At 49.8% G+C, this 12219-nt stretch overlaps 6 protein-coding genes across 6 annotated transcripts; 3 read left to right on the top strand and 3 right to left on the bottom strand.

The window, feature by feature from the left end:
* Positions 1-770: 770 nt before the first annotated feature.
* N7519_007138 (putative NlpC/P60-like cell-wall peptidase) lies at positions 771-1517 on the top strand (the record flags this gene model as incomplete). The annotated part of the gene is made up of 1 exon (XM_057293914.1): positions 771-1517. One exon carries the CDS (start codon positions 771-773, stop codon positions 1515-1517), a length of 747 nt encoding a protein of 248 aa, XP_057148725.1.
* Positions 1518-2383: 866 nt separating this feature from the next.
* N7519_007139 (mitochondrial 37S ribosomal protein mS45) lies at positions 2384-3766 on the bottom strand (the record flags this gene model as incomplete). Its single annotated transcript, XM_057293915.1, has 3 exons — positions 2384-2937; positions 2988-3066; positions 3278-3766. The coding sequence occupies 3 exons, from the start codon at positions 3764-3766 to the stop codon at positions 2384-2386; spliced, it is 1122 nt and encodes a 373-aa protein (XP_057148726.1).
* A 902-nt stretch (positions 3767-4668) lies between these two features.
* N7519_007140 (uncharacterized protein) lies at positions 4669-5733 on the bottom strand (the record flags this gene model as incomplete). The annotated part of the gene is made up of 5 exons (XM_057293916.1): positions 4669-5007; positions 5065-5322; positions 5374-5414; positions 5473-5582; positions 5621-5733. The coding sequence occupies 5 exons, from the start codon at positions 5731-5733 to the stop codon at positions 4669-4671; spliced, it is 861 nt and encodes a 286-aa protein (XP_057148727.1).
* A 1231-nt stretch (positions 5734-6964) lies between these two features.
* On the top strand, positions 6965-9467 carry N7519_007141 (WD repeat PLAP family protein; the record flags this gene model as incomplete). Its single annotated transcript, XM_057293917.1, has 3 exons — positions 6965-7012; positions 7105-7558; positions 7612-9467. 3 exons carry the CDS (start codon positions 6965-6967, stop codon positions 9465-9467), a joined length of 2358 nt encoding a protein of 785 aa, XP_057148728.1.
* A 183-nt stretch (positions 9468-9650) lies between these two features.
* Positions 9651-10598, bottom strand: N7519_007142 (NADHX epimerase; the record flags this gene model as incomplete). The annotated part of the gene is made up of 5 exons (XM_057293918.1): positions 9651-10082; positions 10149-10243; positions 10301-10366; positions 10425-10533; positions 10587-10598. 5 exons carry the CDS (start codon positions 10596-10598, stop codon positions 9651-9653), a joined length of 714 nt encoding a protein of 237 aa, XP_057148729.1.
* A 334-nt stretch (positions 10599-10932) lies between these two features.
* Positions 10933-11557, top strand: N7519_007143 (mitochondrial 37S ribosomal protein bS16m; the record flags this gene model as incomplete). The annotated part of the gene is made up of 3 exons (XM_057293919.1): positions 10933-11009; positions 11151-11343; positions 11513-11557. 3 exons carry the CDS (start codon positions 10933-10935, stop codon positions 11555-11557), a joined length of 315 nt encoding a protein of 104 aa, XP_057148730.1.
* Positions 11558-12219: the final 662 nt, after the last annotated feature.

Below are 12219 nucleotides of genomic sequence, written 5' to 3' on the forward strand. Positions count from 1 at the left end.
AGGGAATGAAAGTTGAAGGACGAGCTCTTGGTATCTGATAGAATATCTATTCCGGGACAATCCATTTCTATTAGATTGTTTTTATCTCGTTTATTGATATTAAAAAGCAACCTCATGTTTTCTCCCCTCGCAATTTGCATCCTTTAAAGGTATAGTCCTGCCGATCGTTGATGCAACTCGTATGGGCCGAGGCTAAAGTGAAGAAACGAGCCTTTTCTAGCATCTTCGGAAAATAATTGTTACATCGTGTGCGTCTAATTCATCGAAGTGGCTTGTCGATCTCGTCCTGCCAAGCAATCTCGTGTTTTCTTTCGACATCGTGTTTGGTTAGACCCTGCCGATCGCCCTTGCGGCTTGTATACGAGGCCGATGTGAAGAAACGGGACTATTTTTGGCAACATATCCGGACCTTTAGGGCTTCATATCGTATTCGCCCCGGATGTTTCATCTGCAATCGCATTTTAGCCCCAGGGTAGGATTCATTTTGGGCATCTTCCTCGTATTATGAGAAAACAAGACTAACTTACGAGCTCTCTGCGGACGAGAGGATCCAAGTCCTGCTTCCTAGCACTAATTTTAGACAAATTCTTCTCGACTACTCCGTATCGTGATAGTACTCGATCCCACCCTAATCAGCACCGGGCAAAGATCGACACATCAGTCAACGTATAAGTATCCCAGTCCGACCTGATGAACAACATTCTCGATACAACAACCAAGCCCTTCAAACATTTTACCTTCTCTCCTGCCAACTTGCTCTATTCGCCAACATGCAGCTCACCAACTTGGCTCTGACCCTAGCCGCGGCATTCTCTATTGCCAACGCATACCCCATCACCAGCGACCAACTCAACTGCCGCTCCGGCCCCTCAACAAGCGACTCAGTCGTCAAAACATACAAAAGCGGCGCCGACGTGAAGGTCTCCTGCCAGACCTACGGCGAATCCATCAACGGCAACACCATCTGGGACAAGACATCCGACAACTGCTACGTCGCCGACTACTACGTGAAGACCGGCTCTGACAGCATGGTCACCGAGTCCTGCGACGGCGGCAGCTCCGGCGACGGCAGCTCCTCCTACCAGGGCAAGATCAGCCGCAAGGAGATCCTCTCCCGCGGCCAGTACTGGGTCTCCCGCCACGTCCCATACTCCATGAGCGACTACTACCCGGACCCCCAGGGTCGCAAGTACCGCACCGACTGCTCCGGCTTCGTTAGCATGGCTCTGCACGCCGCTTCGCCGGGTGCTAGCACCGTCAGTCTCCCCGACATTGCTAAGTCTATCTCTTGGGACGATATCAAGCCTGGTGACTTTGTTGGAACTCTTGGCGCTGGTACTGGCGGTGCTGCTGGTCACGTCACCCTGTTCAAGTCGTGGGCCGATAGTTCTAAGAAGGAGTACAATACGCTTGAGTGCCGTGGCACTTACGGCTGTGTCGCGTACAAGCGTCCTGTTGGCTGGAAGGTTGGCAGTTACACGGCCAAGCCTTACCGCTACATCCATGTTACTGACTAAGTTGGAGTTTGCGGGATCTTGGGGTTGAACAGGGATAGAACCGATTCTTTGTACATGTATATAGTTCTCGTGATGGCCGCAGTTGAGCAGGCGGAGGGATAGGAATGAATATCTTCAGATGAATTCCTGGGATCAGATAAGCAGAAATCGAAGGCAAGATGAATTTTGATTACTCGTCCAAGTATATCGTTTCCTTAAGAATGTAACCTGAGTCCAGAAATAGAGGTAAATGCTATGACCAAGTGTTCGAGAGGCGAGAAGCGCGCGTTAAATGTGCTTCGACAGCGATTAACCGAAGTGAATCAGCCTTTCTCAACGAGCTCACAACATTCCTCCGAGAAGGTCGTTCTCAATACGTGTTTTTCCGTCAGCATTGCCCGGTTCAGTACGTTGGCCAGTATTCGAGACTCTATTTTTTCAGGAATATGGTCAACCCTGGGCAATCGCTGATATGTTAGGGCTAGATATGTATCTAGTTATATAGATATCTTCTCCCCCTTCTCAGATTGCTAGCTGGATAGCTGAAAAGGGCCGAAAAAGGCTTAATTTGTGAAATGGACATTTCTATATAACCCTTGGTCATTCACCCAGGTGGGCATACAAAGGGCGAATTACACCCTCCAGGGCTGGGCAAAGACGTGATTATTCAATGCGTCGTGACCAGGCAACTTGGAAAACTTGGAAGTCCAAAATGGAAGGAGAAATGTTTCGACATTATCCGGTATATAGGTACATAAGTGACAGCCTCCTTCGTACATCCATGGATGAGTATGCGTACAAGTAAAATTACAAAGGCCGTAGCCAAGAAAGTTGCTGAAAAACACAAAAAAAGAAAGAAACAGCCCGGGGACTATCCCAAAAATAAATCAAGCCTCCACACGGGTAGGAATCTTGACTTCGCCGCGTGTGCGGTCGCGGTGAGGAACACCGTAGCGACGACCAGTAGCCTTCGAACCACGGCCATCAACGCCAGTAGTCTCTGTAGTGTAGATAGTATCCTTGATACGGTAGTCGAAGCGCGAGTCCTCGGGGGAGACAATAGTCGTCTTCTTCTCACGGCGAGCCTGGAGGCGCTCACGGCGCTCTTTCTCGAGTGCGTCCTGACGCTCGAGCCTCTTAGATTGGAGATCTGCAACAGCCAGACGCTCATTGGGGTGCGCGAGGCGGTCGCGCTCCTGGGCAACCAGGTGTGGGTGAGGAATGCGCACGTCAGCAGGTTGCAGGATCTGGCGGGCGTTGGCGCCCTTGCCGACCCAGCCGATGGAGTTGGGATCCTCCATGATCTTTTCGGCGAGGTCGGAGGGGTGGGAGATTTCCGCGGCCTCGGAGTGCTCCATTGCTGGGGCACCGGAGAAGACGCGACCCGCCTCGACACGGTTGAAGGAGCGGGATTCGGGGACGGGGTAGAAGATTTGGGAGCCTGTCAGGGGTGGGCGGGGAGGTCGTTGATGGGTTCGTGATATGTTTGACGCTCGCCTTTCTCGGCGAGAGGCGTGGTGGGGACCATCTCGTGGACGGCCCGAGCATATGGAAGTGCTAGGGGTTTACCCTGATTTGAGATTCGTCAGTTCATGTCACGCGACCAAATAAAACTTGATAGGAATCCAAAATGTAAGGGTAACGCAGTTCAGTTCAAAAAGTAAGGTTTAACCATGTAGGTGTCTTCAAGACTAATCGATTTTTTGTGACTCATCATATGCGTGGAGGGTCGAGAGTCCAAAAGGGAAGGGAGGAAAAGCAGAAAGGGAAGATGCTCATACCTGGGCGCGCTGTCTCTTTTCCAATTCTACCAATCTCACGACAGCAGCAATACGCTTCATATCGATTCCAAGCTCCACACTAACAACGCGGACACTCTTCTTCTGTTCGACGACGCGGTTATAGACTTCATTCCGTAGCTCCTCACTGAGGATAGGCTCGCTGATGAAATGTTGGTTGTTGGGGAACGGACGGGATGTCTCTGAGCCCTCGTTGCCGCCTCGCTGTTTTAAGCGAGTAAGATAATTGGTTTCGCCAGGAATATGGTGCTTGAAAACGGATCCTTCATTGTTGAGCCATTCGAACATCTGCCGACGAAGCTTGGTCTGTGCCTGTGGTGCTGCCGTGGCAGAAAATTGACGCGAAAGGCATTGTGATGATGCAGAGGATAATGAAGGAATGGAGGAAAGTGAGGAAGAGGAAGAGGAGGTAGATGTGAGGTAGGGAAGAAGGGTGTTGGACACACTCCGGCTTTGCATCCGGGGTGGCATCTTGGAGGATATTATAGGGGAATGGGAAGGAAAATTTAACGTTAAACTGGATGGAAGACGCTGGGTATTAAGAATCAAGGAGTTCCAGCTGCCATTGACCCTTTTGCAGCAATAATTGAAGGATGGGAGTTTGTCGGGTTGGAGCGGGAAGTGTAGTGTCGGCAGGGGAAGAAACTTCTCGGTAGTGTAGTCACGTGGTATCATCTCCACTTGTATACCACCAAAGTAAACATCTTCATCCTATTCCCTATATTGACCCATAACGTAGTAATAATACCTTCTCAGTGGTTCTGACTATATATAGTAGATCTTTAGACATCACTTACTGTAGCCCATTGTTGACAGCTCTGTGCTTTATATTTGGGCTTACAACTAAATACGAAACAGTTTTGGAAAAGATCATTATCTGACCGACGTCGGCCGCTGTGCAGGGGACAGAGGAGAACAGCACGAAGAAGTCGAGGTCATCGCTACTTAGGATATCATATAGTGACACAAAGGGGGATAGAGGGTTGGGGGAGGGGCTGAGCTTGCGTTGGCTTCGCCAAAAGGCTACTAGTCAACAGCTCCAAGTAGAGGTCCAAGCTCATAGCTGTTGGATCTTCCAGAACACCCGAAAGCATTCTGGAAGACCCCGGTCACAGGTAAGACCGGAACTCTTAAAGAGGAAGACCAAGCAAATGCCACTCAGTACGAAAACTTCACATCTTTTCATGGGTCCAACCACCCGTGTGTAGGCTAAATGAAACCAAACACATACGTCCATCCTACACCAGCCTATCAGGAGCAAGGCAAGGCCAAAGCCAGCCACTCCGTCAGGAGCGAGAATACCGAGGGAACTCCGTCAGGAGCAAGACAAAGCCGAAGCCAGTCACTCCGTCAAGAGCACGAAAAAAATCCCATCACTCCATGATAAAGGGGCTGTAATAACCGTCGGCGCCCTGCATATGAGCAATGCGAGACAGGTGCCACCTCAGTTCCAACAGTTCCATAGAGGGTAGTGGCCATTCGTCCTTGTTGTCGGTCTTGACTGTGAAAACATATCCTGAGGTGATCCTAACTCCTGTCTCTGTATGAAAGACGACGTTATTCCTCCCAGGAGTCTCACAAGGTCGGTACTTCGGATCCTGATATGGGCTCTCCAAAGTCGAGACCAAGTCGAACCGAGCATGCTTTGCCACCCCTGGCATGTTCTCTTTGAGAGGCAGCCAATGAAGCGAGATTTGCATCTCGGTTCGGTCCTGACTGACTCAAATAGGGCGGAGTGCAATTTGTGCACAATCCCAGTATCTGTGCACCATGACTTCCAGAGTGATCCGGTTATAGAGTCGCTCCATGTCCATTGTGCCCTCTGATAGCAGCAGGCTTTGCAACCTACTGACTTTTTCTTCACCCCAGAAGCCGGTAAGCCAGTTCCAGTAATCGACTGTCTCGAGGTATAGATTATTCGTGCCATTCAGCTTCTTCGGCAGGATGTAGGCACTCTCAATCAATGGCAGTCCGCGCTTTGTCACTACGCACTGATGACCATCACGAATACCACTCTCGAGTGGGAGCTGGAAGCCGTATTAGCACTATTTCCTCTTTGTGATTTCTGATAAACTGACATCAACTGTTTCATCCTCCTCTTTCCTCTCCTCATAAGCCCCTGGTTTAAGTAGAACAGTCAGTTCAATATTGTAGACGCAACGTGTAGATCCACTCACAAACACCAGCAACATCGTATAGCCGGGAGACCCTCCTCAAGTCGTTTGTGCGTCTGTCTCGTTCGTCCGTGGTTCGCGCGTTCGCCATTTTCTTGAGAACATCGAGGTCGCTAAACCACAAGGCAGATTCTGCCGTGGGATCACGTACAGAAATTCGTCATCGTGGACGATTTGTTGGACGAGTTGTTGACGAAGAGGGTCGTCAAACTCAAAAAATATGTGTAAAGGATCCTGCTGGCCTTCTTCAAGCCGTTGGGCCATGGTTAAAAGAGATATTTGCCGGTGGTGAGTAGTAGAAAGAAACAGAAAGTGGAGAGCAACCTTCCAAGGTTGGAAGGTTCTATAAGCTTATGGGGTCGCTACTGCCTTAGGTGAATATGTCCACCTAGGCAGTCACGTCAGACACGCACTAGTTTGTAAACTACCTAGGTATAATTTAGAGAACGTAGCTAAGATCTGGAACACCAAGCCTACCTAGGTACTTTATTAGGCTTAGTACTTATATTACAGATTCCCGAGGTCAGTCCGAAATATTGGGCTAAACCTTTGTACCGGGATATACCGCCCTCCAAATTCTGCCAGTTCTGCCAGTCTAAACACCCTAATATAGTTAGCGTATAGGCACGTGATTCAGCACCAACAGTTAGCAGTCAAAGGGTTTGTACCTAAGGAGACTACTAAGTAAGACCAGTAAAAAGACATTTAAAAAGACTACCGGAGAAGACTACCTGAGAAACCCTTAAGAGGACTACGGTCGGATAAGCGGCTGACTATATATTCCTATGCAGTATATAACGGGCAGGCGGTATACAGAGCGGTAATATGTAGGTACAAAGGCTTAGCCCAATATTTCGGAGGTCCCACTGTAAATGGTAATAACTTCGACTTCTCACCGTCCTTGCATTGCAATTATATTCGAATGTGTGTTCCGCAATGAGGGAACGAATGGAAATGTGTCCCGAGCATGATCAGGTTTGTGAACGTTGGAAAATTGATGTGATTTGCAGTACGCTTAGTCCTTAGCGCGACCATTGGCCTATCTTGTTCCGGGCACCAAGCTCTGAGGGAGAGATATAGTCCGCTTCGGGGCCATGTGATACACCCCAATCTTGGAAGCTCCCAGCTGCCCTGAAGTAGAGATAGCTGTCCACAAGATGATTCCAACGTTGCTTGGTCATTGGCCAGTATAGTGGATAGGGTCTTGAGGACCACCTGAGCATGTAATAGAATTCTTTAGTGGTAGGAGATCCAATCAAAATCCCCGTACTACCTTTCGCATTTGATAAGATCTTGGCGTGTTCCAGCAGGTTCCCCGGCGTTACCGCCCACGTGATATGACCATTGATGCTTCGGCGGGGCGATCCCCGGAACGACTAAAGGACAACAACATCCAGGGGAGCTTGATTGATCATTAATTCCGTGGTTATACCCTCAAAATATTCCTTCCTCGGATTCTTCTTTTTTCACCGTTTCTTCTCTCAGAGTTTTATGTATGCCTGACTTCAAGCTCTCCGCAACTTTGGAGGGCCACGGCGATGATGTAAGGCTCCTGGTCCCGGCGTCTGTGCCGACGCCGTTGACCGTGCCCCCAAACCACACAGACTACTCACGCAGTTTTGATTTTTGATCTAGGTTCGCGCCGTGGTCTTCCCAAATCCAAATGTCGTCCTTTCCGCCTCTCGTGATGCAACGGTTCGGCTCTGGAAGCTCGTCTCCACTCCACCTCCCGCATATGACTATACCATCGCAGCACATGGCGGCGCTTTCATCAACAGCTTAGCCTACGTTCCTCCCACATCCGAGTTCCCAGAGGGCCTTATCCTTTCTGCTGGACAAGATGCAATAATTGAAGCCAGACAGCCTGGCAAGGGTGCAGAAGATAATGCAGATGCTATGCTTCTGGGTCATGGCCACAATGTCTGTGCTCTAGATGTATCTCCGGATGGCAAATGGGTCGTGAGTGGCAGCTGGGATTCCACCGCCCGGCTATGGAGGGTCGGGAAATGGGAATGTGATGTCGTACTGGAGGGACATGAGGCAAGTGTCTGGGCCGTGCTGGCCTATGACGAGAACACAATCATCACGGGTATGCTAGCTTCGTGCAGCCGTAATAAGACTTACATGCTAACTTCACCCTAGGCTGTGCTGACAAAATGATTCGGATGTTCAATACCTCGGGAACCCTACTCGGAAGCGTACAGAACTCAAACGACGTTGTCCGGGCCTTGTGCAAGCTTCCTGCCTCGAACTCTACAGGAGCCCACTTTGCCTCAGCTAGCAATGACGGAATAATTCGTCTTTATACTCTGCAGGGTAAACTCGTCGCCTCTCTGCATGGTCATGAAAGCTTTATCTACTCCCTTGCGGCACTCCCATCTGGCGAGCTCGTGAGCTCCAGTGAAGATCGTACCGTGAAAATCTGGAGCGGGACCCAGTGTGTGCAGACTATCACTCATCCTGCAATCTCTGTGTGGAGTGTCGCAGCCTGCAGTGAGACCGGTGATATCGTCACCGGTGCTAGTGACCGCATTGCTCGTGTTTTCAGCAGAAACCCTGACCGTCATGCAGCCCCCGAGGCCATACAGCAGTTTGACCAGGCTGTCAAGGAGTCAGCTATTCCAGAGCAGCAAGTCGGGAAGATTAATAAAGAGGAGCTACCTGGACCTGAATTTCTCAAACAAAAATCCGGAACCAAGGAAGGTCAGGTCCAAATGATTCGAGAGCCTGGTGGTACTGTGAGTGCCCACACTTGGTCTTCGGCAACACAGGAATGGGTTGCCATCGGTATGGTGGTGGACTCGGCTGGAAGCAGTGGTCGGAAGACCGAATACCATGGTCAGGATTATGACTACGTCTTCGATGTTGACATAGAGGATGGCAAGCCTCCGCTGAAACTACCATACAATGTCACGCAGAATCCATATGAGGCTGCCACCAAGTTTATTGGAGACAATGAACTCCCTATGACGTATTTGGACCAGGTTGCCAACTTTATCACTCAGAATACTCAAGGTGCCACTATTGGGCAGTCTCAGGAGCCCGCAGGCGCTGATCCTTGGGGCTCAGACCGACGTTACCGCCCTGGAGACGCCGCAGCGACCGAAGAGCCTCAACCACCTGCTCCCGAGCCGCGCCCTAAGGTGCTCCCCCAGAAAACCTATCTCTCCATCCGCTCAGCAAACCTCAAAGTTATCACGAAGAAGCTTCAGGAATTGAATGCGCAACTCGTGTCTGATGGATCAAAAGACGTGGCTTTGAGCCCCTCGGAGGTGGAAACGGTTGTCGCCCTGTGCGGTCAGCTCGAATCTTCCCAACAGCTCAAAGCTTCACCCGAGGTTGAATCCGGAGTGCCATTGATTTTAAAAATCGCCACAACCTGGCCTGCTGCTAAACGACTCCCTGGCCTAGATATTCTCCGTCTACTAGCGGCTGCTGCACCATTTACAGCATCCGCCGAGTACAAAGATGAAAATGTTGTGTCGGGGGTGGTATCCAGTGGTGTTTTTGAATCTCCTCTTAACGTCAACAATGCAATGCTCGCAATGCGGACATTTGCTAACCTATTCGAGACCACTGCCGGCCGTGATCTGGCTATAGGCTCATTTGATCAGATCTTGGCAGGAGTGAAGTCTGCCTTGGCCAGCAGCGGAGAGTCACCAAACCGCAACCTTACCATCGCCATCACAACACTCTACATCAACTTTGCAGTTTATCTTACCTCTGAGGGTAGGAACCAATCCCCAGAATCTGCGGAGCGAGGTCTGGTCCTCCTGGAGGAACTGATTCGGATTATCGCTGGAGAGAAGGACTCAGAGGCGGTTTACCGAGCACTAGTCGCTCTCGGCACGCTGGTAACAGCGCTCGGAGAGGAGGTCAAGAGCGCCGCCAAGGAGGTCTACGAGGTAGAAAGTGTTCTCTCGAGAGCCTCGGCCTCTGGGCCTGGGAAGGAGCCGCGCATCAAGGGCATTATTAGCGAGATCCAGAAGGCCCTCTGAGAGAAAGTGCTATTTTTATTCGGTATGCATAGATCAGAGATGCACTACCTCCTAACGACGACAACGCGATTCCCACTACAATGGCTATTCATTACCATCTCTTCCAATTCACACTAGATAAATCGTAAATGTTCTTTCATTCTTAAATCAACTTCAACTAGCGTTCTCAACAACACCGTTGCCTTACAATCTCCCCTCCGCATCAACCCCAATCTCCAAAACCTGATCAATGCCCTGATACTTGGGCAAATCAAGTCCGTACTTATCAGTAATATCCTTGGTCAAAAACCTACCACCGATAAAATGCCTGCCCTTATAAAACGCCACACACGGCTTGGGCGCAGACAGGCTGATTAGCGCATGTGGCATAAACTTCGCGCCAGGTCCTTCCTTCGGCGGTCCGCCCTGGATATCCCATGAGCTGGGTGCATCAACACTCAGCACCTGGACGTTGGCGGATTCGATTTGCGAGACGATTTCGCCGAACGGATCGCGCAATGCCCCTCCGAACGAGAAGCCGAAGATGGCGTCGACCAGGAAGTCTGTCGTCTTTAGGGCTGATTGGAAGTCATCTATGAAGGGAACTGAGAGGTTTTCAAGTTGGATTCTCAGGCGCTAGGTTGGGTTAGATTTGCTTCATGTTTCATGCTTCTAGTCTTCTTCTGGTTTGGGGCTGCGTACTTGATAGAGCTCGTTTTTGCCCTGTTTCGGATAATAAACTGACGGTGTGTAGCCATAATGGGCTAGGTGGCGAGCGGCTACGAGACCATCTCCTCCTAGTGATCTGTTAGGCTGATGTTGCTCGGAATGGCAAGGTTAGAGTTGTTTCTCACCATTGTTGCCTGGTCCACAGACAACTAGGATATTCTTGCCTGCGTTTGGCGGATGAATTTTCCATACTGATTGCTCATTGTATCAGCCTACGCTGAGTGCATGTTCAAGATCGATAGAGCTTACCGGCTTGCGAGACAGAAAGGCCCGCTAGCTCCATCAACTGGTCCAGAGACCAGCCACCTATCTCCATGAGGTCTTTGTCAAGGGATGCAGCATCTGTGGCTGAGATTGCCTAGTATAATAGTCAGATTATATGTTGTTGGAGCTAATATCAGACAATAATACCTTCAACGACATTATTGCTGGTTTACTGTAGCGGCGAATGGAAAGAGGTAGGCGAAGATGGGTGAATGCAGAACGAATCATATAAGTTTGTTAGCGTCAGAGCTGATCTTTCCGCTAACTGAGTAAATTGACAGAAGCTGTGTAAACCAAAGTGACACCAAGCTTCGAAGTAGATCTACTGAGGGTCCTCACACCATTACATCATATATGCGCTAGTCCATATTTGGAATCATCGGATCAATAATTCTTCCGGACCTCCTAGAACTTTTGCGGAGGGCAGACGGGATCATCAAGAGAACAGTCTTTGCGCTCTTTCCAATTGCAAAAGCATTAAACACCCGCCAAAATGGTTCTCCGGATTCGACTAGCACGCTTTGGCAACAAGCACAACCCCTTCTTCAACATTGTTGTTGCGCAAGCCCGGTATGTGGTCATTTCCCCGTGAATGGTTACCCCCGATACGCCCTCCAACGCCAAACACTGGAGTTGCCAGGCTATGGAGTGCTTCAATCTGCTGTGCACTGTATCTTTAAGAAGAATTGAAATTGACCCTACTATCTTCAGCTCCGCCCGCGGCGCTAAGCCCCTCGAAGTCATCGGCACCTACAACCCCATCCCGAAGCGTCCCACGAACTTGTACGGCGAGAATACCGATGCCCGCCCATATAAGGAGATCGCCCTCGACCGGTCACGCGCAAAGTACTGGCTCGGTGTCGGCGCACAGCCTAGTGATCCCGTCTGGAAGCTGATGGGCATGGTAAGCCGGACCCTTGGTTTCTTTATCCGCCAGAGTTTTGGGAATCGGAGCATCCGAGAGAGATGGGCGGCTATTGTCGGGTCTCCGTTCTTAGCAGATCATATGGACTGATAGGGATTACGTTGTTATTATACGGACTGCTTTTGCTAACTCTTGAACCTCATTCCAGGCTGGCCTTGTTGCGCCCAAACCTACTACTTTTGACAAAGCTTGATTCTGCTTGTCTGACTCCTTGACCCCTTGACTCTTTGATACTGTGTGGCTTGCAGCATGCTTGACCTTTACATAGTTTCCCAATTCTGCCCTCCGGCATTCTTTGTGTACTCGGCCGGAGAACATCCGAGAACCTTGAAAGGTCAAGACATGGCACCCTCGATGACGGGTAGGCAGTCGTGCTGTATTTCTTTTTGTTTTTCTCCTGAATTTGCTGGCATTTTTGGCGTTATTGAGTTGCCTTGTGGGAACCCCTGTACATTATGTGGCAGCCTGACTGCTCTGACTCTACGCGGTAGATGAGCCGCAGCATGAATATCTACTGATACGATTTGAATTTGTCTCAACGGTGAAGGACACATGTTGCCTAGATGGGCAGACACTCCGGACCGAGGTAGGCTATGCGTTACCAGCATACTTGCCCATAAACTGCTCACACCTATATTTTTACATTATAAAGTCATAGATTGCTACTAAAACACAAACGAAGTAAATCTTATGCATCGGAAGATACCCTTGGAACTTGATCAAATTCAGTAAATTTGAAAGCCAAAACTTTTGACGCGCCTATGACCAGTTCAGGCACATTGAAGAAGTAGTGCTAATAAAGCCCCTAGGCAGTAGCTTCTCTCCACGGCCCAACCAGATGAACCATCGCCCCCT

The sequence above is a fragment of the Penicillium mononematosum genome, assembly GCF_028829835.1.
Source record: "Penicillium mononematosum strain IBT 11891 chromosome Unknown utg000003l:1.0-8172316.0:1.0-8177699.0, whole genome shotgun sequence".
NCBI lineage: Eukaryota > Fungi > Ascomycota > Eurotiomycetes > Eurotiales > Aspergillaceae > Penicillium > Penicillium mononematosum.